Genomic DNA, 24116 nt, shown 5'->3' on the forward strand with positions numbered 1-24116 from the left:
AGAATTAGAAATTGAACTAGATAGCAATTCTTGGAAACAAATTTTTCAGTCAACCAAAACTTCATCCACATCAGCTAGAATCATTGAACTAAATTATAAAATAATGTCACGATGGTATCTCACTCCATCACGACTGCACAGTATTTATTCCACTGCATCCGATAGATGTTGGAGAGGGTGTGGACTAAAGGGGTCCATGTCACACATATGGTGGAGTTGCCCAAAAATCCGTTCACTATGGGAACAAATTGAATCCCTACTAAAGCACCTGTTCGCCCCCAATTTCATATTGAAACCAACTATGGTCCTACTAAACTTACCAATTCCAAAAATCTGCCGAATTCGTCAGCGCTTATTTCAGTTTATCCTAAACTCAGCCAAAACAGTAATAGCACAAAATTGGAAAAACCCCACAGCCCCCACAATACAAGAATGGCTACATCATTTTGAAGAAACATTTATATTAGAAGAGTATGGATATTTTAGAACCCAAAGATTAGAGATGTTTTTAGATATTAAATTTTATTGGGACACAATAAAACAACAACACTTTAGCAGTTAAGAGGAGATACAAAGGCTCAGAGTTGTTGGGGTGAAGGGGTTCCCCTTCCCTCCCCCCTCCCATGTCTTAGCTCCTTTAAACTCTTAGAACCTCAAGAAAGAAAGTATGAAGTAATCCTGGTAATATACATGATAATTGACAAAGGTTTGATGATATAAGACAAATGATATATGATGTCTGCTGACAGTTGACTTTACAGTCAAAATTTTTATGTACATGACTCTTTTTTATATTTATGTTTGTGTTTTATGTTCTGTTGTATTTGATATAATATTGGAAAATCAATAAAAATTATTTAAAAAAAAAAAAAAGAGGCTGCTTCTAGGGTGGTCATTAGCCATAGAACAAGCTATTATGCTATTGTTCGTTCCCAGGTTGAGCGCTTCTCACTTTTTATTTATGCAAATTATGACACTTGGGGAAGTCTCCCTAAGTGTGATGCGGGAATCCAGACGTGGACCCGTTGCTCAGTGTGCCTAGAGGGATATGGCTGCACCTCACTGACGAGGCCCACAATAGGCCGAAACGTACGTCTGGGGTTTTGCTGTTTCTCTTGTTCAGAGAGGGATTGCCTGGTATTTCGGGGCTGGACTGTTCAGGATCAGACTGATATGCTACAGGAAAGTTCTTCTCTGTGAAAGGCACATATTGAGCAAAAAGAGGCTGCTTCTAGGGTGGTCACTAGCCATAGAACAAGCTATTATGCTATTGTTCGTTCCCAGGTTGAGCGCTTCTCACTTTTTATTTATTTCTATAATATATCTCCCTAGATACAGATTTACGAGCCTGTAACATAGTATTAATCACAGAGTCAGAGAAACCTCTTTGACTAAGAATCAAGCGTTCAATCTCCATACCTTTAAATTTAAGGATTTGAGATCCTGATGGAAAAAAGAAGGACCTTGCGACAGAAGGTCTGGTCTTAACGGAAGAGTCCACGGTTGGCAAGAAGCCATCCGGACAAAATCCGCATACCAAAACCTGTGAGGCCATGCTGGAGCTACCAGCAGAACAAACGAGCATTCCTTCAGAATCTTGGAGATCACTCTTGGAAGAAGAACTAGAGGCGGAAAGATATAGGCAGGATGATACTTCCAAGGAAGTGACAATGCATCCACTGCTTCCACTTGAGGATCCCTGGATCTGGACAGATACCTGGGAAGTTTCTTGTTTAGATGAGAGGCCATCAGATGTATTTCTGGAAGTCCCCATATTTGAACAATCTGAAGAAATACCTCTGGGTAAAGAGACCATTCGCCCGGATGCAACGTTTGGCGACTGAGATAATCCGCTTCCCAATTGTCTATACCTGGGATATGAACCGCAGAAACTAGACAGGAGCTGGATTCCGCCCAAACCAGAATTCGAGATACTTCTTTCATAGCTAGAGGACTATGAGTCCCTCCTTGATGATTGATGTATGCCACAGTTGTGACATTGTCTGTCTGAAAACAAATGAACGATTCTCTCTTTTGAAGTGGCCAAGACTGAAGAGCTCTGAAAATTGCACGGAGTTCCAAAATATTGATCGGTAATCTCACCTCCTGAGATTACCAAACCCCTTGTGCTGTCAGAGACCCCCACACAGCTCCCCAACCTGTAAGACTTGCATCTGTTGAAATTACAGTCCAGGTCGGAAGAACAAAAGAAGCCCCCTGAACTAAACAATGGTGATCTGTCCACCACGTCAGAGAGTGTCGTACAATCGGTTTTAAAGATATTAATCAAGATATCTTTGTGTAATCCCTGCACCATTGGTTCAGCATACAGAGCTGAAGAGGTCCCATGTGAAAACGAGCAAAGGGGATCGCGTCCGATGCAGCAGTCATAAGACCTAGAATTTCCATGCATAAGGCTACCGAAGGGAATGATTGTGACTGAAGGTTTCGACAAGCTGATATCAATTTTAGACGTCTCTTGTCTGTCAAAGATAGAGTCATGGACACTGAATCTATCTGGAAACCCAAAAAGGTTACCCTTGTCTGAGGAATCAATGAACTTTTTAGTAAATTGATCCTCCAACCATGATCTTGAAGAAACAACACAAGTCGATTCGTATGAGATTCTGCTAAATGTGAAGACTGAGCAAGTACCAAGATATCGTCCAAAAAAGGAAATACCACAATACCCTGTTCTCTGATTACAGACAGAAGGGCACCTAGAACCTTTGTAAAAATTCTTGGAGCTGTTGCTAGGCCAAACGGCAGAGCCACAAACTGGTAATGCTTGTCTAGGAAAGAGAATCTCAGAAACTGATAGTGATCTGGATGAATCGGAATATGCAGATATGCATCCTGTAAATCTATTGTAGACATATAATGCCCTTGCTGAACAAAAGGCAGGATAGTCCTTACAGTTACCATTTTGAATGTTGGTATCCTTACATAACGATTCAATATTTTTAGATCCACAACTGGTCTGAAGGAATTCTCCTTCTTTGGTACAATGAAGAGATTTGAATAAAACCTCAGCCCCTGTTCCAGAACTGGAACTGGCATAATTACTCCAGCTAACTCTAGATCTGAAACACATTTCATAAATGCTTGAGCCTTCGCTGGATTTACTGGGACATGGGAAAGAAAAAATCTCTTTGCAGGAGGTCTTATCTTGAAACCAATTCTGTACCCTTCTGAAACAATGTTCTGAATCCAAAGATTGTGAACGGAATTGATCCAAATTTCTTTGAAAAAACGTAATCTGCCCCCTACCAGCTGAGCTGGAATGAGGGCCGCACCTTCATGTGGACTTAGGAGCTGGCTTTGATTTTCTAAAAGGCTTGAATTTATTCCAGACCGGAGATGGTTTCCAAACTGATACCGCTCCTGAGGATGAAGGATCAGGCTTTTGTTCCTTGTTGTGACGAAAGGAACGAAAACGATTATTAGACCTGAATTTACCTTTAGATTTTTTATCCTGTGGTAAAAAAGTTCCTTTCCCTCCAGTAACAGTTGAGATAATAGAATCCAACTGAGAACCAAATAATTTATTACCCTGGAAAGAAAGGGAAAGCAGAGTAGACTTAGAAGACATATCAGCATTCCAAGTTTTAAGCCATAAAGCTCTTCTAGCTAAAATAGCTAGAGACATATACCTGACATCAACTCTAATGATATCAAAGATGGCATCACAAATAAAATTATTAGCATGTTGAAGAAGAATAATAATGCTATGAGAATTATGATCTGTTACTTGTTGCGCTAAAGCTTCCAACCAAAAAGTTGAAGCTGCAGCAACATCAGCCAACGATATAGCAGGTCTAAGAAGATTACCTGAACACAAATAAGCTTTTCTTAGAAAGGATTCAATTTTCCTATCTAAAGGATCCTTAAAGGAAGTACCATCTGCCGTAGGAATAGTAGTACGCTTAGCAAGAGTAGAGACAGCCCCATCAACCTTAGGGATTTTGTCCCAAAACTCTAATCTGTCAGATGGCACAGGATATAATTGCTTAAAACGTTTAGAAGGAGTAAATGAATTACCCAAATTATTCCATTCCCTGGAAATTACTTCAGAAATAGCACCAGGAACAGGAGAAACTTCTGGAATAACTACAGGAGATTTAAAAACCTTATCTAAACGTTTAGATTTAGTATCAAGAGGACCAGAATCCTCTTATGTTATCAGGAACACTCTGAGTATTAGATGTTGACGGAACAGCAACAGGCAATGGAACTTTACTAAAGGAAATATTATCTGCATTAATATGTTTGTCATGACATTCAATACAAACAACAGCTGGAGGAACAGCTACCAAAAGTTTACAGCAGATACACTTAGCTTTGGTAGCTTCAGCACCAGGCAGCGATTTTCCAGAAGTATCTTCTGACTCAGTTGCAACGTGGGACATCTTGCAATATGTAATATAAAAAACAACATATAAAGCAAAATAGAACAAATTCCTTAAAAGACAGTTTCAGGAATGGGAAAAAATGCCAGTGAACAAGCTTCTAGCAACCAGAAGCAATAAAAAATGAGACTTAAATAATGTGGAGACAAAAGTGACGCCCATATTTTTTTAGCGCCAAATAAGACGCCCACATTATTTGGCGCCTAAATGCTTTTGGCGGCAAAAATGACGCCACATCCGGAACGCCGAAACTTTTGGCGCAAAAGAACGTCAAAAATGACACAGAAAAAAAAATTTTGCGCCAAAAAAGTCTGCGCCAAGAATGACGCAATAAAATGAAGCATTTTCAGCCCCCGCGAGCCTAACAGCCCACAGGGAAAAAGTCAAATTTTAAGGTAAGAAAAAAATGATTGATTCAAATGCATTATCCCAAATATGAAACTGACTGTCTGAAATAAGGAACGTTGAACATCCTGAGTCAAGGCAAATAAATGTTTGAATACATATATTTAGAACTTTATAAAAAAGTGCCCAACCATAGCTTAGAGTGTCACAGAAAATAAGACTTACTTACCCCAGGACACTCATCTACATGTTGTAGAAAGCCAAACCAGTACTGAAACGAAAATCAGCAGAGGTAATGGTATATATATATATATATATATATATATATATATATATATATATATATATATATATATATATATATATATATATATATAAAAGAGTATATCGTCGATCTGAAAAGGGAGGTAAGAGATGAATCTCTATGACCGATAACAGAGAACCTTATGAAATAGACCCCGTAGAAGGAGATCATTGAATTCAAATAGACAATACTCTCCTCACATCCCTCTGACATTCACTGCACGCTGAGAGGAAAACCGGGCTCCAACCTGCTGCGGAGCGCATATCAACGTAGAATCTAGCACAAACTTACTTCACCACCTCCATAGGAGGCAAAGTTTGTAAAACTGATTTGTGGGTGTGGTGAGGGGTGTATTTGTAGGCATTTTGAGGTTTGGGAAACTTTGCCCCTCCTGGTAGGAATGTATATCCCATACGTCACTAGCTCATGGACTCTTGCTAATTACATGAAATAAATCGTCACTAGCAGTAATGGTCTCTAACGTAAATATCCATCACGGTGAGTATCAAACTATACAATTAACAATAAGAATTGAACTCACCTGTACAATGATGGGCTGACCAGGTTTCTTTCGATAGAACACACCTTTGACATCAAATTTAGGAGCCAGAGTGTCTTTAATCACTGGAGATTGGACTTTGCTGCTTTCACAGCTTATGATCACATATGGGTCAGCACCTGAGAGGAAGTAAACACTATGTTGATAATCACAACAGTATAAATAAAACATAGTCTGACACTAGTAAATGCAGATTTGTTTAAAGATTTTCTTGGGCCACTGAATGGTAACAAATGAGAGCATACTTAGGTTTCCAAAAAAAGTATTTTTCCAGCCACCAGTTAAACTTTAAAAAGACCTTTATTCATTTCTTACAGGGTCCATCATATCAACAACGTTTCAAACCTATGCCAGGTTCTTAATCATGTCATGATCATGACATGATTAAGAACCTGGCATAGGTTTGAAACGTTGTTGATATGATGGACCCTGTAAGAAATGAATAAAGGTCTTTTTAAAGTTTAACTGGTGGCTGGAAAAATACTTTTTTTGGATATACATTGGGGTCTGGCTAACCCTTTTCCCGTGCCCCAGAAGGAAAATAGGTGCTGTCTTTCACTATCATATTCACCATACTTAGGTTTCCTCAGAAGCATGCACGTGTCTTAAAGGGACATGTGATTCAAAAATTTCATGATTTGATAGAGCTTGCAATTTTAAGCTACTTTCTATTATCTAATCTGCTTTGCTCTCTAGGGACAGCAATGCATTACTGGGAGCCCATATATACATATTGTCATTGGCTTACCTGCTGTGTTCAGCTAGCTCCCAGCAGTGCATTGCTGCTCTTTCAACAAAGGATATCAAAAAAGCAAAGCAAATTTGATAATGGAAGTAAATTGGAAATATGCTTAAAAGAATTTTGCAATGTTTGTAACAATGTTGTAAATATAGTGCTCAAAACACTTGCACGATTCTGAGAAAAAGGTAGGTTTTTTTTTATTTAAAGGCACATTAAAGAAAAGTTAAAGTTATTTCTTATAAATCCATGTTATATAATAAAATATACAGCTTTATTGCTTATTATGTGGATTCATAAGAAAACCAATTTATTAAAGGCAACAATTGCAACCAATAAAACCAAGCAGTATGGTTGTAGCCCAGCATTGCCATAACATTTGTTTTGTGTGCCATCTTGGAGACTAGTGCCCCTGGCATTGAATGAGAGATGATTCTGGTGTTAACCATTTATGACCCCAGCAAGTCTGGCTATAGAACAGGCAAATAATATCTTGGAAATGGCTCATCACATAAAAAGCTCCCATTAAACTGAAAGGGTTACCTCCGTTAGAGTCCTGATTCTTAAGCCCGGTGGCAGAGACCACATGTACCTGGGATACCAGCTGTGGGTAACCACACATTCCAGACCAACAAGTCTTGACAGGTTCATCCACGGTCAACTCACTAGATAACAGAAACACCATGATTAATGCATGACCAGACATTCTGACTAATTTAATCGCTATTTATTTGGAATGTTCATTCATATTCTATATCTAGTCCACACACAAACTAGACCTAAAATAATCACTGTGTCCATTAGTTAAATAAATAAGTTTTGGGATTGCAAAGCTTGCTTGGAATGTCTTCAAAACAGTCAGTAGATCATATAGGAAGTGGCAGAGACAATAAGGGCTAGATTACAAATGGAGCGCTAATTTATAACGCGCCCGCCAGCAAACGGGTACATTTGCCCCTTTGCAGGTGCGGAATAAATAACCAGCCATTACAAGTGACTGGTTACTGCTACTGCAAGTTTGCAGTAGCAATTAGCGCTTATAAAATTAACCAGAGATCAGATCTCTGGTTAATTTTATAAATGTGCCCCAAATGCCTCCAAAATACAGTGGTGTTTATTTTATTTAAAAATAAAAATTGTAGCATTTTTTTAAATAAAATAACTGCACTAGGCAGTATTTTCAGGGGTGATGTTGGCGGGAGTGGGGTGTTAGAAAAAAGCACTGCAAAGGGCCTTTACATAGCGGTCTATGGGAACCGTTTGCTCCCAGTAAATATATATATGTGTGTGTGTGTTAATTTGTGTATATAGACATATTAAATATACAGTATATGTATATAATCATATATATTTATATTTGCTGCTAATTGCTGCAGCATAAGAATGAAGCTACCATTGGAGCCTATGGAAAACAGAATTTATGTTTACCTGATAAATTACTTTCTCCAACGGTGTGTCCGGTCCACGGCGTCATCCTTACTTGTGGGATATTCTCCTCCCCAACAGGAAATGGCAAAGAGCCCAGCAAAGCTGGTCACATGATCCCTCCTAGGCTCCGCCTACCCCAGTCATTCGACCGACGTTAAGGAGGAATATTTGCATAGGAGAAACCATATGATACCGTGGTGACTGTAGTTAAAGAAAATAAATTATCAGACCTGATTAAAAAACCAGGGCGGGCCGTGGACCGGACACACCGTTGGAGAAAGTAATTTATCAGGTAAACATAAATTCTGTTTTCTCCAACATAGGTGTGTCCGGTCCACAGCGTCATCCTTACTTGTGGGAACCAATACCAAAGCTTTAGGACACGGATGAAGGGAGGGAGCAAATCAGGTCACCTAAATGGAAGGCACCACGGCTTGCAAAACCTTTCTCCCAAAAACAGCCTCAGAAGAAGCAAAAGTATCAAACTTGTAAAATTTGGTAAAAGTGTGCAGTGAAGACCAAGTCGCTGCCCTACATATCTGATCAACAGAAGCCTCGTTCTTGAAGGCCCATGTGGAAGCCACAGCCCTAGTGGAATGAGCTGTGATTCTTTCAGGAGGCTGCCGTCCGGCAGTCTCGTAAGCCAATCTGATGATGCTTTTAATCCAAAAAGAGAGAGAGGTAGAAGTTGCTTTTTGACCTCTCCTTTTACCAGAATAAACAACAAACAAGGAAGATGTTTGTCTAAAATCCTTTGTAGCATCTAAATAGAATTTTAGAGCGCGAACAACATCCAAATTGTGCAACAAACGTTCCTTCTTCGAAACTGGTTTCGGACACAAAGAAGGCACGACTATCTCCTGGTTAATGTTTTTGTTAGTTAAACACTAAAAAACTCTAAGCCATCTCCGTGGAGATGTTGCCTGTACAACGGCAAAGAGAATGACTGGGGTAGGCGGAGCCTAGGAGGGATCATGTGACCAGCTTTGCTGGGCTCTTTGCCATTTCCTGTTGGGGAGGAGAATATCCCACAAGTAAGGATGACGCCGTGGACCGGACACACCTATGTTGGAGAAATGAGCTCTCATAAGTGCAATGTGCTTAACTTGTAATACCAGCGCCCATTTTAATGTGTGCTGGTATTACTCAGTGGAGCGCTAATATTGCTTGCCTGCAAGCGATATTTAGCGCTCCACTTGTAATCTGGCCCAATAAATAGGATGTTTCAATGGCATCTCATGGTGTGAGGAGTGAGGGATTTCACAGCTTTTATAATGGTGACAGCAACAAAACAATAATAAAGGTTCTGGAGATACAAATATGGCAAACGAAAGAGAACAAACCATCTAAACATCTCTAGAGCACTTTTCTGAACCCAGCAACAATATCATGTGCAGAACATTACTGGTCACAATACTGCCACCATTAGGTGGCTGGTGGGATTGCCAAATGGACAAAATATCATGGGGGGCATTTATCCGACAACGGATCTGGCATGCAGCCAAAAGGTAAGCGCTAAGGTTAGAGTTCAACCCTAGACTACCCATCTACAATAGGCAGAGCATGCCTTGTCTGGTGAGGCATACAGCTATTGTTGTTTACATGTATATAATCATTATTATGAAAACGTGAAAGTATATTACCATTTCTACTATGCAATACTAGATATCAGTAATAACATGTACGTATACCTAACTGCTCGTAGTCTTACCAAAAGTTTGAAGGCACATCAGTGAATACTCGGATTAGAAATTCCCCTGTTAGACCAGGTTCAAATGTTGTAGGAATGATTACATATCGTCCTTCCTTCATCTCAGTGCGCAAGAACACGCTTCGAGCATTAATGTAAATAGAACTGCCCACTTTTGCCTGCAGTGTGTGCATCCTGTATCTGCGATTCAGCTCCACCTGCACAAAGCACAGACTTCAATGACCCAAAGACAAAAATAAGACCACATACTGCGTGCAAGAACTTCTCTGAGCTAGGTGACAATTCAGTGTAGTTATATATGTTCAAGTCATTTGTTATATATGCATAGTATATACAAGGAACAAAGCACTGCCTGCAAAATAAATGCATTTTAAAAATTAAATGTCATTAGCAAAATTTGCATTGTTTAAAAAAAGCCTCAAATAAGTCTATACCTTAGCTCCTTTCTTATGGCCAGTTAAGAACAAATATGAATGAGCTTACAATCTACGCTATCACTGCGCCAGACAAAATCACACAAACTCCCTAAATAGGAGACTACCCAACCAGATCTGAAAAAATATATTCAAAGTGATGTGTGGATGGGAGTGCCTTTAATGGCTAAAGTGTGTTGTAATATACAATGATAAATCAAAACAATCAATATATAATAAAAGGCCAAGTGTGTTTGTCCGAAGCAGTCATGCGCAGTAGAGACTGCACGCAAGGACAAACACACCTATCTGGGGGGATAGAGAGAGCAGAAGAGGGGGGATAGAGAGAGGGAGAGACAGCAAAAGAGAGAGGGGGACAGAGACAGCAAGAGAGAGGGGGGGAGAGAGACAGCAAGAGAGGGGGGGAGAGAGACAGCAAAAGAGAGGGGGGAGAGAGACAGCAAAAGAGAGGGGGGAGAGAGACAGCAAAAGAGAGGGGGGAGAGAGAGACAGCAAAAGAGAAGGGGGAAGAGAGACAGCAAAAGAGAGGGGGGGGAGAGAGACAGCAAAAGAGAAGGGGGAAGAGAGACAGCAAAAGAGAAGGGGGAAGAGAGACAGCAAAAGAGAGGAGGGAGAGAGACAGCAAAAGAGAAGGGGGAGAGACAGCAAAAGAGAAGGGGGAGAGAGACAGCAAAAGATAAGGGGGAGAGAGACAGCAAAAGATAAGGGGGAGAGAGACAGCAAAAGAGAAGGGGGAGAGAGCACGCAAAAGAGAGGGAGGGGGGAGAGAGCACGCAAAAGAGAGGGGGGAGAGAGCGCGCAAAAGAGAAGGGGGAAAGATCACGAAAAATAGAGGGGGGAGAGAGCGTGCAAAAGAGAGGGGGGAGAGAGCGCGCAAAAGAGAGGGGGGAGAGAGCGCAAAAGAGAGGGGGGAGAGAGCGCAAAAGAGGTGGGAGAGAGCGCAAAAGAGGTGGGAGAGAGCGCAAAAGAGAGGGGGGAGAGAGCGCAAAAAAGAGGGGGGAGAGAGCGCAAAAGAGAGGGGGGGGGGGAGAGCGCAAAAGAGAGGGGGGGAGAGAGCGCAAAAGAGAGGGGGGGGAGAGAGCGCAAAAGAGAGGGGGGGGAGAGAGCGCAAAAGAGAGGGGGGGAGAGAGCGCAAAAGAGAGGGGGGGAGAGAGCGCAAAAGAGAGGGGGGGAGAGAGCGCAAAAGAGAGGGGGGGAGAGAGCGCAAAAGAGAGGGGGGGAGAAAGCGCAAAAGAGAGGGGGGGAGAAAGCGCAAAAGAGAGGGGGGAGAAAGCGCAAAAGAGAGGGGGGAGAAAGCGCAAAAGAGAGGGGGAGAAAGCGCAAAAGAGAGGGGGGAGAGAGCGCAAAAGAGAGGGGGAGAAAGCGCAAAAGAGAGGGGGAGAGACAGCAAAAGAGGAGAGAGAGAGACAACAAACGAGAGGAGAGAGAGAGAACAAAGGAGAGGAGAGAGAGAGAGCAAACGAGAGAGAGCAAACGAGAGGGGGGAAGAGAGAGCAAAAGAGAGGGGAGACAGACAGCAAAAGAGAGGGGGGAGAAAGAGCAAAAGAGAGGGGAGAGAGAGAGAGCAAAAGAGAGGGGAGAGAGAGAGAGTGCAAAACAGAGGGGAGAGAGAGCGCAAAACAGAGGGGAGAGAGAGCGCAAAACAGAGGGGAGAGAGAGCGCAAAACAGAGGGGAGAGAGAGCGCAAAACAGAGGGGAGAGAGAGCGCAAAACAGAGGGGAGAGAGAGCGCAAAACAGAGGGGAGAGAGAGCGCAAAACAGAGGGGAGAGAGAGAGAGCGCAAAACAGAGGGGAGAGAGAGAGAGCGCAAAACAGAGGGGAGAGAGAGAGAGCGCAAAAAAGAGGGGGGAGAGAGCAAAAGAGAGGGGGGAGAGAAAGCAAAAGAGAGGGGGGTAGAGAGAGCAAAAGAGAGAGGGGGAGAGAGAGCAAAAGAGAGGGGGGAGAAAGAGAGCAAAAGAGGGGGGGAGAGAGCAAAAGAGAGGGGGGAGAAAGAGAGCAAAAGAGAGGGGGGAGAAAGAGAGCAAAAGAGAGGGGGGAGAAAGAGAGCAAAAGAGAGGGGGGGAGAAAGAGAGCAAAAGAGAGGGGGGAGAAATAGATCAAAAGAGAGGGGGGAGAAAGAGATCAAAAGAGAGGGGGGGAGAAAGAGATCAAAAGAGAGGGGGGAGAAAGAGATCAAAAGAGAGGGGAGAGCGCAAAAGAGAGGGGAGAGAGAGCACAAAAGAGAGGAGGAGAGAGCACAAAAGAGAGGGGGAGAGAGCGCAAAAGAGAAGGGAGAGAGAGCAAAAGAGAGGGGCGAAAGAGCGCAAAAGAGGGGGAAGAGAGCGCAAAAGAGAGGGGAGAGAGAACGCAAAAGAGAGGGGAGAGAGAGCGCGCAAGAGAGAGGGGGGAGAGAGAGCGCAAGAGAGAGGGGGGAGAGAGAGCGCAAGAGAGAGGGGGGAGAGAGAGCGCAAGAGAGAGGGGGGAGAGAGAGCGCAAGAGAGAGGGGGGAGAGAGAGCGCAAGAGAGAGGGGGGAGAGAGAGCACAAGAGAGGGGGAGAGAGAGCGCAAGAAGGGGGGAGAGAGCGCAAGAGAGAGGGGAGAGAGCGCAAGAGAGAGGGGGTAGAGATAGCACAAGAGAGAGGGGGGAGAGAGAGCGCAAGGGAGAGGGGTAGAGAGAGCGCAAGGGAGAGGGGGTAGAGAGAGCGCAAGGGAGAGGGGAGGGATAAGAGAGTGCAAGGGAGATGAGAGGGATAAGAGAGCGCAAGGTAGAGGGGGAAGAGAGCGCAAGAGAGAGGGGGGATCGAGAGAGAGCGCAAAAGAGAGAGGAAGAGAGAGCAAAACAGAGGGGGGGGAGAGAGAGCAAAAGAGAGGGGGGGAGAGAGAGCAAAACAGAGGGGGGGGGAGAGAGAGAGCGCAAAAGAGAAGGGCAAGAAAGAGTGCAAAAGAGAGGGGGAGAAAGAGCGCAAAAGAGAGGGGGGGAGAAAGAGCGCAAGAGAGGGGGGAGAGAGAGCGCAAGAGAGAGGGGGAGAGAGAGCACAAGAGAGGGGGGAGAGACTAGGACTAGTATATTATATTTCATCTAGTATACAGTTAAAACATAAACTAACAAAAAAAATGAACAGAGAAAATTGATACAGTGATTTCTGTGTTGTTGCAATAATCCTGTTAAGGGATCGCTGTGTTAAAACAGTATTTAAAGCAAAAAAACCTCAGATTTTGCATATCTAATTTGCATATCTTACCCAGAATCCTCTGGTGCATTGGTAACAATGTATGTGGAGTTTTACTGGGGAATCGCAAGCGGGGAACTTGCCTAGATGTGCTAATTTTATACAGTGAATTTGAACCTCTTCACTTGGGTTATATGTATTACTGGGTTAACTGTTGTTTTGTTTTTTGTTTTTTTACATATGTGCATATTTATGGCGTTTTTTCTGTTAGTTTAGGTTTTCACCTTATACTAGATTAAAGTGAAGGTAAACTTTGATGAATGAAAGCCCGTTTTTTTAAAAATACTATTAAAAACAACAGGAGCACTTTCATTCATCAAAGTTTACAAATCAGCCGTTTTGATTAAAAACTTACCTTTTTTTCTTTTCACAGCTACAGCAGCTTCCCCTCCTGGAAATCCTCTTCACACGTCAGCAATGACTAATCCGGCTTCCTCCAATCACAGCATGGCCTCAGGCAATAACCACCCTGAGGGGGGAAAGCCGTGATTGGAGGAAGCCGGATAAGTCATTGCTGACGCGTGCAGAGAGGATTTCCAGGAGGGGGAAGCTGCTGTAGCTGTGAAAAGAAAAAAAGGTAAGTTTTTAATCAAAACGGCTGCTTTGTAAACTTTGATGAATGAAAGTGCTCCTGTTTTTAATAGTATTTTTAAAAAACGGGCTTTCATTCATCAGAGTTTACCTTCACTTTAAATATAATTTTATACTGTCATACTTGATATATTGGTTGCTTTGATTTATCATTATATATGACACCACACTTAAGTCATTATTATAGGCGCTCCCATCTACACATAATTTTGTATACAAATATGAATGAGCCGACACAGAACACGCAATCAAGTCTTACATGTTACAGAAAAAGGTGAAAAAATAACTAAATAATTAAAGTATATTGCATACTTTTTTAAACTGTTCATATTTAAAGATTTTATGCAAATTACATTTTGAGTGTAATGCCCCTTTAATATTAAGCCTAAGGGAGTTCTATCACTGTGTGTATAGATGAGCACATAATTTGATATTACCCAGTAACCTACTTTTGGCGTTTCTAGTATCATGTGTCATACAACACTCACGAAGGAATCCAAAATATTACATTTCCATGTTTGGCTGATCAGCATTAAAGAAAGACAAAGTTTGTTCAGAAATAAAATACAAGTGTTACAATTCCTGTAAAAAGGAATTATCTTATGGACTTTTTCATACCCGGTGAATTTCGAACCCAATAGCCAGATTTTCTGCCTTGCCGTCCTTACGTGTTGTCCGCTTAGTCTTCTGCTGAAGGCAAAAAAGAACTTCATCTTCCGGCTTCTTCACATCAAATACAAACTGGAGAAAGAGCGCAAGAGGAGGTTAGCCTACATTTAGACACCAATTAGCAAGCCCTACCCAGGTGCTGAAAGAAAAATGAGTTGTCTCTTAAGCTTGCTTTTTCAAATAAAAATACCAAGAGAATGAAGAAAAAAATTATAATAGAAGTAAATTAGACAGTTGCTTAAAATTGCATGTTTTATCTGAATCATTAAAGTTTAATTTTGACTAGACTATCCCTTTAATTTGACATTTTCAACATTTAAACATTTGTAACATTTAAAGGGACAGTGCACTGTAAAATAGTTTTTCCCTTAATATATTTCTAATGACTTGTTCTACCAGCTGCAGAGTATAACCTGTATGGCACATGGCTTGTTTAGGTTTATTTGTGTACATAAAATAGCTGGTTTTGGTTTTTAAAACTACAATCCATTAAAATGGGTTGAGCTTGCAGGTAAAATAAGATCATTATTTTATCATTTTTTGTACACACATACGCTTCCTTATCCTCTATCTGTCTGTATACAAAAGCACAATACTGAGAGAGAACAATGGAAAATTAACAAGTTATTACTTATCTCTTCTTCACCCGACTAAGTCATTTCTTTTGCTGGCTGTTTACATAGATTGTTAATAGCCTATACTTAAATATACAAACTTTCAGTGTAGGTTGGGATGCCTCAGGCTAAAACAGCTATTTCAAATGCCAAAATAAAGGGCAAAGGAGCTATTTGTAAACAACTTAATACACTCAGGGCTAGATTACAAGTGGATCACTATTTATTGCTCCCTTGCTAACCTGACATGTGCAAAAAGCCGAAGTTAGAATATCACAACTGCATTAAAGCATAACCCGCATTGCAATAAGCTCTAATAACTCCTAAACTGACACATAGCCCACCGCAAAGTACCACATTAAACTATTAACCCCTAAAACCCCACATCACAATTTTCCCCACTACACTATTAACCTTTTAAATGACACACCCCAGCATTGCAAACTGCCCCGCTACACTATTAACCCCTAAACCACCACAAACCACATCACAAAGAAGTACCCACTAACCTCCTAACAGCTAACCCCCTCTAACACCCCTAACCTAACACCCCCTAAGTTACCAAAAAAAAAAACTAACACGTAAAAATAAAAGACCTATCATTACAGAAAAAAAACACATTACCAAACATAAAAAACAGTTATGCCTATTCTAAAACTAACCCCCCCCTCTTAAAAAAAAAAATCCTATACAAACAATAAAAGTTAATATAGCAACAGCCTCTTTAGCTCTTTTTCACAAAATGTGCAAACCTATTCTACAATAGAAGTAGCCCCCCCCCCACACACACAAAGCCTATCTAAAAAATTGCCCTGAACTAAAGAAAAAAACTCCTATAAAAAAAAAATGCCCAGAAAAATCCCTAACCTAAAAAATAAAAAACCCACCCCCAAAAAAACCCTAAAGCTAAACCCCAAAGATAGTACTCCCGGAACTTGAGGTCATTTTTTTTTCTCTTTAATGTTAGTCTTTTTTTATGTAATGTTATTTTTTTATTTTTGTAATGTAGGGGGCGTTAGGGGTTAGCTGCTAGGAGGTTCGTTCCACACTGCACTTTTATTCATAAGTTCATATTTGCTGGCTATACGGGCACTGAGTAATTTCTTGATCAGCTACTGTACTCTTAATACTACTGACTGGATTGGCCAGTGCTTCCGCTAATGCAGTTTGCTTCACTAAAGCAACTCTTAACCAGAGCCTGAATGGATATAATCTATCCGCTTGTTATCTGTTTATGTATGGAGGAAGTATAGATATATATACACATATGGCAATATACTTATCGTGCACTGCTGATCTAATACATTGTGCATAGAAAGACTCGTGTGTTCGTATGACTTGACCTGTGAGATTGTCAGCATCATTATGGGCAGCTTTAGAGAATTACTTCGACTTGCATGGCACCAAGTTAAAAGTGTTGAAAAAAAAAAAAAAGATGTCTGTGTTTGGAAATGCAATATCAATCCATTTATCTAGAGTTTCTAACTGGAAATGCTTGTGTTCAACAGCACACATGCCCATATGTATTACTCAGATCAATTGAAACCATTAATTAATCCAATAATTGATTGTACCCTTATATCCCTTTTTCTGAGGTTTAAGAAATCAAATGTAAAATTCACTTCAGGCTTATGAATGTCTTAGTGTCCAGAAAAAGTTGCAAATACTCAAAACATTACAATGCCACGATAGTTTATGCATTGCACTGGGTCTGCAAGAACTGAAGAATCAAATTCACCTCTAGTTTTCTGGTGCAAGTTTGCAAACATGATGTCCTCTTTTTTTTTTTTTTTTTAAATAATCTTTTATTGAGGTTTTGCATAAATGTACAGCAAATAAAAATAACATGACAAGGAAATACATTAACAAAACTGTATAATATTGCATAGAATAAACAGATGATTGCACAAATAGTTTCCTATTGTTATTGTCAAAAAACCTAATTTACAATATAATATAATAACCTATGACTGTAGCTGTATTGCACTGGTCAAAAAGACCATCTGATATAGGATATGTGAATATATATGATAGCTACGTTACTTTTTTTTTTTTTTTTAGGTCTTAGGTCAGAGTGATAGTTATTTGCAATCGTATAGCAATCAATATTGAATAACTACTGATATTATCTTAAAGGGACACTGAACCCAAAAATGTTCTTTCCTGATTCAGATAGCGCATGGAATTTTAAGCAACTTTCTAATTTACTCCTATTATCAAATGTTCTTCATTCTCTTGGTATTTTTATTTGAAAAGCAAGAATGTAAGTTTAGATGCCGGCCCATTTTTGGTGAACAACCTGGGTTGTTCTTGCTGATTGGTGGATACATTCACCCACCAATAAACAAGTGATGTCCAAGGTTCTGAACCAAAAATTGGCTGGCTCCTTAGCTTAGATGCAAGAGAACGAAGAAAAATTGATAACCGGAGTAAATTAGAAAGTTGCTTAAAATTGCATGATCTGTCTGAATCACAAAAGAAAAAAATTGGGTTCAGTGTCCCTTTAAGTCTAAAGAGTTATCACCTGAATTTTGAAAATATGCTGAGTAATCTCTTGTTTACTTGTAGATAGTGAGTCATATGGGGGGGGGGAGAGGCAGAGGAGGGAAAGAAATAGAATAAAAAAATAATTTATAAATTCCTGGTAGTTAAAATTCTAGGTGTTTCTGTATGCTTTCTGTATTCAGTTTGTAAAGATTCCCAGGTAGACCAGACATCATCATAGAGGTCGGTTTTGTTGGTAGTTCTAAAAGCATATAGCTCCATGGTTTTAATATAATCCATAATGGACAGTATTTGGGACAATATAGTAGTCTCTGGCTGTAGCAAGTTTGGTGGCCATAAGCAGATAAGGCAATAAGTATTTATCGGATTTATTCAAATCGGACGTTCCGATATGTAGGAGAGTCACTGCCGGATGAGCCGGCACCTGTATGCGCAATTTAAGTAGAATTGTATAGACAGCTCGCCATAAACCTTTAATCTTGGGATATTCCCACCAGATATGTGCTGCCCAAATTGCCTCATTCCCTCCAACACAGAGGGGAGGTATTTCAAATGCCCTCTGGTTTTTAGTAACCACAGTCCTATAATCACTTTCATGAGGTAGAAGGCCCACTAAAGTGATTACAAGGTCCCAGACCACTACTGCCATTTACATTTCAGGTTTTTCATTTGTAATTTTCAGGTTTTAAAAGTTTTTCATTTGTAATTTTCAGGTTTTAATTGGAAAACTACTTATCCTACTAATAACTACATTATACAGATAACCTTGTTGGTTGATACCCACAATAAAGGGCTAGATTACAAGAGGTGTGCTAATGTTGGCACACGCGCAATATCAGAAGTTGAAAGTAAATGCGTTTGTTCGAGGGCAATCAAACACAAGACCTTGTGTAAAGGGTTACGGACCTGGCTAAAATAAAAGCTCCACCAAACACAACATGAATACATTAAAATAAACTGTTACATTAATATAAACACTATCTGCTAAAAATTTTTTATAAGGGTTCAAAGGTGTATATATACTGTATGTATATATATATATATATATATATATATATATATATATATATATATATATATATATATATATATATATATATATATACACACTTGTACATATAAAGGTGTATATAGCACACATTAAAAATTAGTTCTTACAATGCGTTATTGAAATATTAAATATAAAAAATGATTAATTATTATATAGATGATGTAAAAAATTTATATATTCTGCGGATTAACGTGATAACATAATTTATGCTTACCAGATAAATTCCTTTCCTTCCGGATAGGGAGAGTCCACAGCTTAATTCCTTACTGTTAGGAAATACAACACCTGGCCACCAGGAGGAGGCAAAGACACCCCAGCCAAAGGCTTAAATATCCCTCCCACTTCCTCATTACCCATTCTGCCGAGGGAACAAGAAAAAGTAAGAGAAACATTAGGGTATAAATAATGCCAGAAGAATAAAATAAATAATAGGGGACCGCCCATAGACAAAAAAAAAAAGGGGCGGTGGCTGTGGACTCTCCCTATCCGGAAGGAAAGGAATTTATCTGATAAGCATAAATGTTTTCCTTCCTAAGATACGGAGAGTCCACGGCTTCATTCCTTACTGCTGGGAAAACGATACCCAAGCTCCAGAGGACACTGAATGAATAACGGAGGGAACAAAAAGGAAGAGGCGGGCCCTATTCTGAGGGCACCACAGCCTGCAAAACTTTTCTCCCAAAAGCTGCGTAAACTAAGCGGATGATACTCCTTAACCAAAAAGATAGGGAAGTCGAAGTAGCCTTCTGCCCCTTACGCTTCCCCGAATAGACAACAAACAAAGAGGAAGATTGTTTAAAGTCCTTAGTAGCCCTGATTTAAAGTAGTAATGCAGGTTTCAAATTAACTAAATATGTATATGTATAGTTTGGCTATTACATTTTGTATAATAATAATGAATATGCAACAATGTATTGAGCAAATATATTTAAGAAGAAAAAAGTTTGTTTAAAAGATGTAATAATCAACTTATGACCTTAATGGCGCCCAAGGTCAGAAATAAATGGCGCCAAACTAAACAGTTTAAAAGAGGCAACTCAGTGTATGATATGTATAGCATGATTAAGTGACACTAGTCACGAAACGTTGCTGTTTTATTGTCAATAAAGACATCTTTTATATCACTAGTGCTGTGGACATTTACATATATGATATTTGTGGAACAGGCAGGTATCCACGGTCACACGAGCATAGGTTCATCCAGCAGCTGTCCCAACAACTATAAGGCTTAGTAGCCCGAAGATAGAACTTCAAGGTGCAAACCACATCCAAAATTGTGAAGTAAGCGTTCCTTCGATGAAGGAGGATTAGGACACATTGAAGGAACCACAATCTCCTGATTGATGTTGCAATCTGACACAACCTTAGGAGGAAAACCTAATTTAGTATGTAAAACTGCCTTATCTGCATGAAAAATCAGTAAGGGGGCTCACATAGCAAAGCCGAGATCTCAGAAACTCTGCGCGCAGAGGCAATAGCCAATAAAAAGAGAATATTTCAAGATTACAATTTAATGTCAAAGTAATGCAGAGGCTCAAACGGAACCTGTTGCAAAACCCGAAGAACAAGATTTAGGCTCCAAGGAGGAGCCTCAGATCTAAACACAGGTCTGATCCTAATCAGAGCCTTAACAAAGGACTGCACGTCTGGAAGCTCAGCCATTTTCTTGTGCAATAAAACCAACAAGGCCGAAATCTGTCCCCTCAGGGACCTAGCAGAAATGCCCTTCACCAGCCCATCCTGGAGAAAAGATAAGATCCTGGCAACCTTAACTCTGTAGATAAAGTAGAAAAGGCAGCAGCATAAATTTTCACCAAGTTTATTTGGCTATACAAAAGCCCACAACGTTTCGGGGTGTTACCCCTTAATCATGTGGATATCCGAAACGTTGTGTGCTTTTGTATAGCCAAATAAACTTGGTGAAAATTTATGCTGCTGCCTTTTCTACTTTATCTACTGTTTGGGTTTGCAGGATCCCTGGCAGCGTGCAGTTGGTACATGTGTGCTGGACTTTCCTTGACTTAACCTTAACTCTGTGCCAGGAAAAACCATGCTCTTCACACCAGAATAAGTAGGCCCTCCACACCTTGTGGTAGATACGATGAGTAACTGGTTTACGAGCTTGAATAAGAGTATCAAAGACACTCTCAGAGAAACCTCTCTTGGCTAAGACTAAGCGTTCAATCTCCACGCAGTCAGCATCAGAGAATCTAGATTTTGATGAACAAATGGACCTTGTATCAGCAGGTCTCTGCGACAAGATAACCTCCATGGAGGAGATGAGGACATCCCCACTAGATCCACGAACCCTGTCCTTCGCAGCCACGATGGAGCAATCAGGATTACGGCTACCCGCTCCTGCTTGATGCGGGCCACCACTCAAGGAAGAAGAGATAATAAAGGAAAAAGATATGAGTTTAAACCTCCAGGGCACTGCTAGTGCATCTATTAGATCCGCTTGGGCTTGGAGATTCCTCGACCCGTACCTGGGTAGCTTGGTATTGAGACGGGATGCCATGAGATCTATAATAGAGAGAGAGCGGAGCTGCTGCGGGTTACTTCCGCTGAGGACCGGGGGGTGAATGGGTTAGACCAAGGCTGGAAAGGAGGGGGTTTGTGTGGAGCCAACCAAGTAGCGGCGGATGACCGCAAAAGACTCAGCAAGGAAAAAAGATGGAAGGCTGCTGAGCAAACAGGTAAAAAAAGAGACTTTATTCCATTAAAATAGAAAAAACACAAAATTAACAAGGAGGGTAGTTAGCCATCTAACATGTTTCGCGCTGGTGTGCGCTTACTCATAGATGCCATGAGATCTATCTCTGGTGTCCTCCACTTGCTGCATATATCGGCAAACACCTCGGGATGGAGAGACAATTCCCCTGGATGGAAGGAATGCCTGCTGAGAAAATCCGCCTACCAGTTGTCCACACCCGGAATGTGGATCGCTGACAGCGAACAGCTGTGGGCCTCCGCCCACTCCAGAATCTGAGATACTTCCTTCATCGCCAAGGAACTTCTCGTTCCCCCCTGATGGTTGATGTAAACCACCGAGGTTCTACTGTCTGACTGGAATCTGATAAACTGGGACGAACCCAGAAGTGGCCAAACCCCCAAGGCCTTGAAGATTGCCTGTAGTTCCAAAATATTGATCGGGAGGAGTCCACAACCCCTGTGCCTTCCTGACACCCCAAACAGCTCCCCATCCGGATAGGCTTGCGTCCATAGTCACAATCTCCCAGGATGGTCTTAAGAAGCATTTCCCTCGGGACAGATGATCTGGACAGAGCCACCAAAAGAGCGATTCTCTCGACCGGCTGTCTAATACAACATGTTGAGACAGATCTGAATAATCGCCGTTCCAATGCCTCAGCATGCAAAGTTGTAAAGGTCTGAGACACAACCTGACAAAAGGAATGATGTCCATGCAGGACACCATGAGAACTATCACCTCCATACACTGAGCCACAGAGGGACTCAAGGAGGTCCAGAGGGCAATACATGTCAAAGTTAGCTTGCAATTTCTCTGGTCTGTTAGAAATATCCTCATGGATATGGAGTCTATTATAGTACCCAGGAATTCCACCCCGGTACTTGGGATAAGAGAACTCTTTTCCAAGTTTACCTTCCATCCATGTGATCAAAGAAGACTGAGAAGGGTCTCAGAGAATTCTTCCGCAAGACGAAAGGATGGTGCCTGTACCAGAATATCATCCAAGTATGGGGCTACTGCAATACACTGAGCAACGGCTAGAAGAGCCCCCAGAACCTTCGTAAAGATTTTTGGAGCAGTAGCAAGGCCAAACGGAAGGGCAATGAACTGGAAGTGCTGGTCCAGGAATGCAAACCTCAGGAACTGAAAGTGTTCCCTGTGGATTGGAACATGAAGGTAAGCTTCCTTCAGATCTATAGTGTTCATAAACTGGCCTTCTTGAATTAAAGGAAGGAAGGATGGACCTTATCTCCATCTTGAAGGAAGGGACACTGAGAAATTTGTTTAAGCACTTCAGAATTGGGCGGAAAGTTCCCTCCTTCTTTGGGACCACGAAAAGGTTTGAATAAAACCCCAAACCTCTTTCTTTGATAGGCACCGGGACAACAACTCCTAAGGAGGATAGATCCCGAACGCTAGTAGACAGATTCAAGAGATGGAATCTGCCCCTTTGCTGATGGGATTTGAAGCCTATCTTGTATCCCAGAGATACCACCTCCAGGACCCACGGATCCTGTACATCCTTGAACCAGGCATCTGAAAAAAACAGAATTTATGCTTACCTGATAAATTACTTTCTCTTGTGGTGTATCCAGTCCACGGATTCATCCTTTACTTTTGGGATATTCTCCTTCCTAACAGGAAGTGGCAAAGAGAGCACACAGCAGAGCTGTCCATATAGCTCCCCCTCTAGCTCCACCCCCCAGTCATTCGACCGTAGGTTAGGAAGAAAAAAGAGAAACCATAGGGTGCAGTGGTGACTGTAGTTTAAACAAAAAAATCTACCTGACTTAATAGCCAGGACGGGCCGTGGACTGGATACACCACAAGAGAAAGTAATTTATCAGGTAAGCGTAAATTCTGTTTTCTCTTGTAAGGTGTATCCAGTCCACTGATTTATCCTTTACTTGTGGGATACCAATACCAAAGCTTTAGGACACGGATGAAGGGAGGGAACAAGACAGGTACCTTAAACGGAAGGCACCACTGCTTGTAAAACCTTTCTCCCAAAAATAGCCTCCGAAGAAGCAAAAGTATTGAATTTGTAAAATTTGGAAAAAGTATGCAGCGAAGACCAAGTCGCTGCCTTACAAATCTGTTCAACAGAAGCCTCATTTTTAAAAGCCCATGTGGAAGCCACTGCTCTGGTAGAATGAGTAGTAATTGTTTCAGGAGGCTGCTGGCCAGCAGTCTCATAGGCCAGACGGATGATGCTTTTCAGCCAAAAGGAAAGAGAGATAGCAGTCGCCTTCTGACCTCTCCTCTTACCAGAATAGATGACAAACAATGAAGTTGTTTGTCTGAAATCATTAGTTGCTTGTAAATAGAACTTTAAAGCACAAACCACATCAAGATTGTGTAACAGACGTTCCTTCTTTGACGAAGGATTAGGACACAGAGAAGGAACCACAATTTCCTGGTTAATATTCTTATTAGACACAACCTTAGGAAGAAAACCAGGTTTAGTACGCAAAACTACCTTATCTGCATGGAACACCAAGTAAGGTGAGTCACACTGTAAAGCATAACTCTGAAACTCTTCGCGCAGAAGAGATAGCTACCAAAAACAAAAAACTTTCCAAGATAAAAACGTAATATCTATGGAATGTAAAGGTTCAAACGGAACCCCTTGCAGAACTGAAAGAACTAAATTCAGACTCCATAGCGGAGCCACAGGTCTATAAACAGGCTTGATTCTGACTAAAGCCTGAGTAAACGCTTGAACGTCTGGTACCTCCGCCAGACGTTTGTGTAAAAGAATAGACAAAGCAGATATCTGTCCTTTTTAAGGAACTAGCTGACAATCCTTTCTCCAATCCATCTTGGAGAAAAGACAAT

At 41.1% G+C, this 24116-nt stretch overlaps 1 protein-coding gene across 1 annotated transcript in view; it reads right to left on the bottom strand.

Annotated features, from left to right (window-relative positions):
* Positions 1-5548: 5548 nt before the first annotated feature.
* The window catches only part of LOC128652672 (calpain-5), a 107372-nt gene continuing 88804 nt past the window's right edge, over positions 5549-24116 (bottom strand). The window contains exons 8-11 of the mRNA XM_053705601.1: positions 14348-14470; positions 9496-9692; positions 6900-7021; positions 5549-5736 (exon numbers count right to left, since the gene is read on the bottom strand). Coding sequence (XP_053561576.1) covers positions 5564-5736; positions 6900-7021; positions 9496-9692; positions 14348-14470 — 615 coding nt within the window. The 3' untranslated portion in view covers positions 5549-5563. The remainder of the gene's footprint in view (positions 5737-6899; positions 7022-9495; positions 9693-14347; positions 14471-24116) is intronic.

The sequence above is a fragment of the Bombina bombina genome, chromosome 3, assembly GCF_027579735.1.
Source record: "Bombina bombina isolate aBomBom1 chromosome 3, aBomBom1.pri, whole genome shotgun sequence".
In the NCBI taxonomy this organism is placed as follows: domain Eukaryota; kingdom Metazoa; phylum Chordata; class Amphibia; order Anura; family Bombinatoridae; genus Bombina; species Bombina bombina.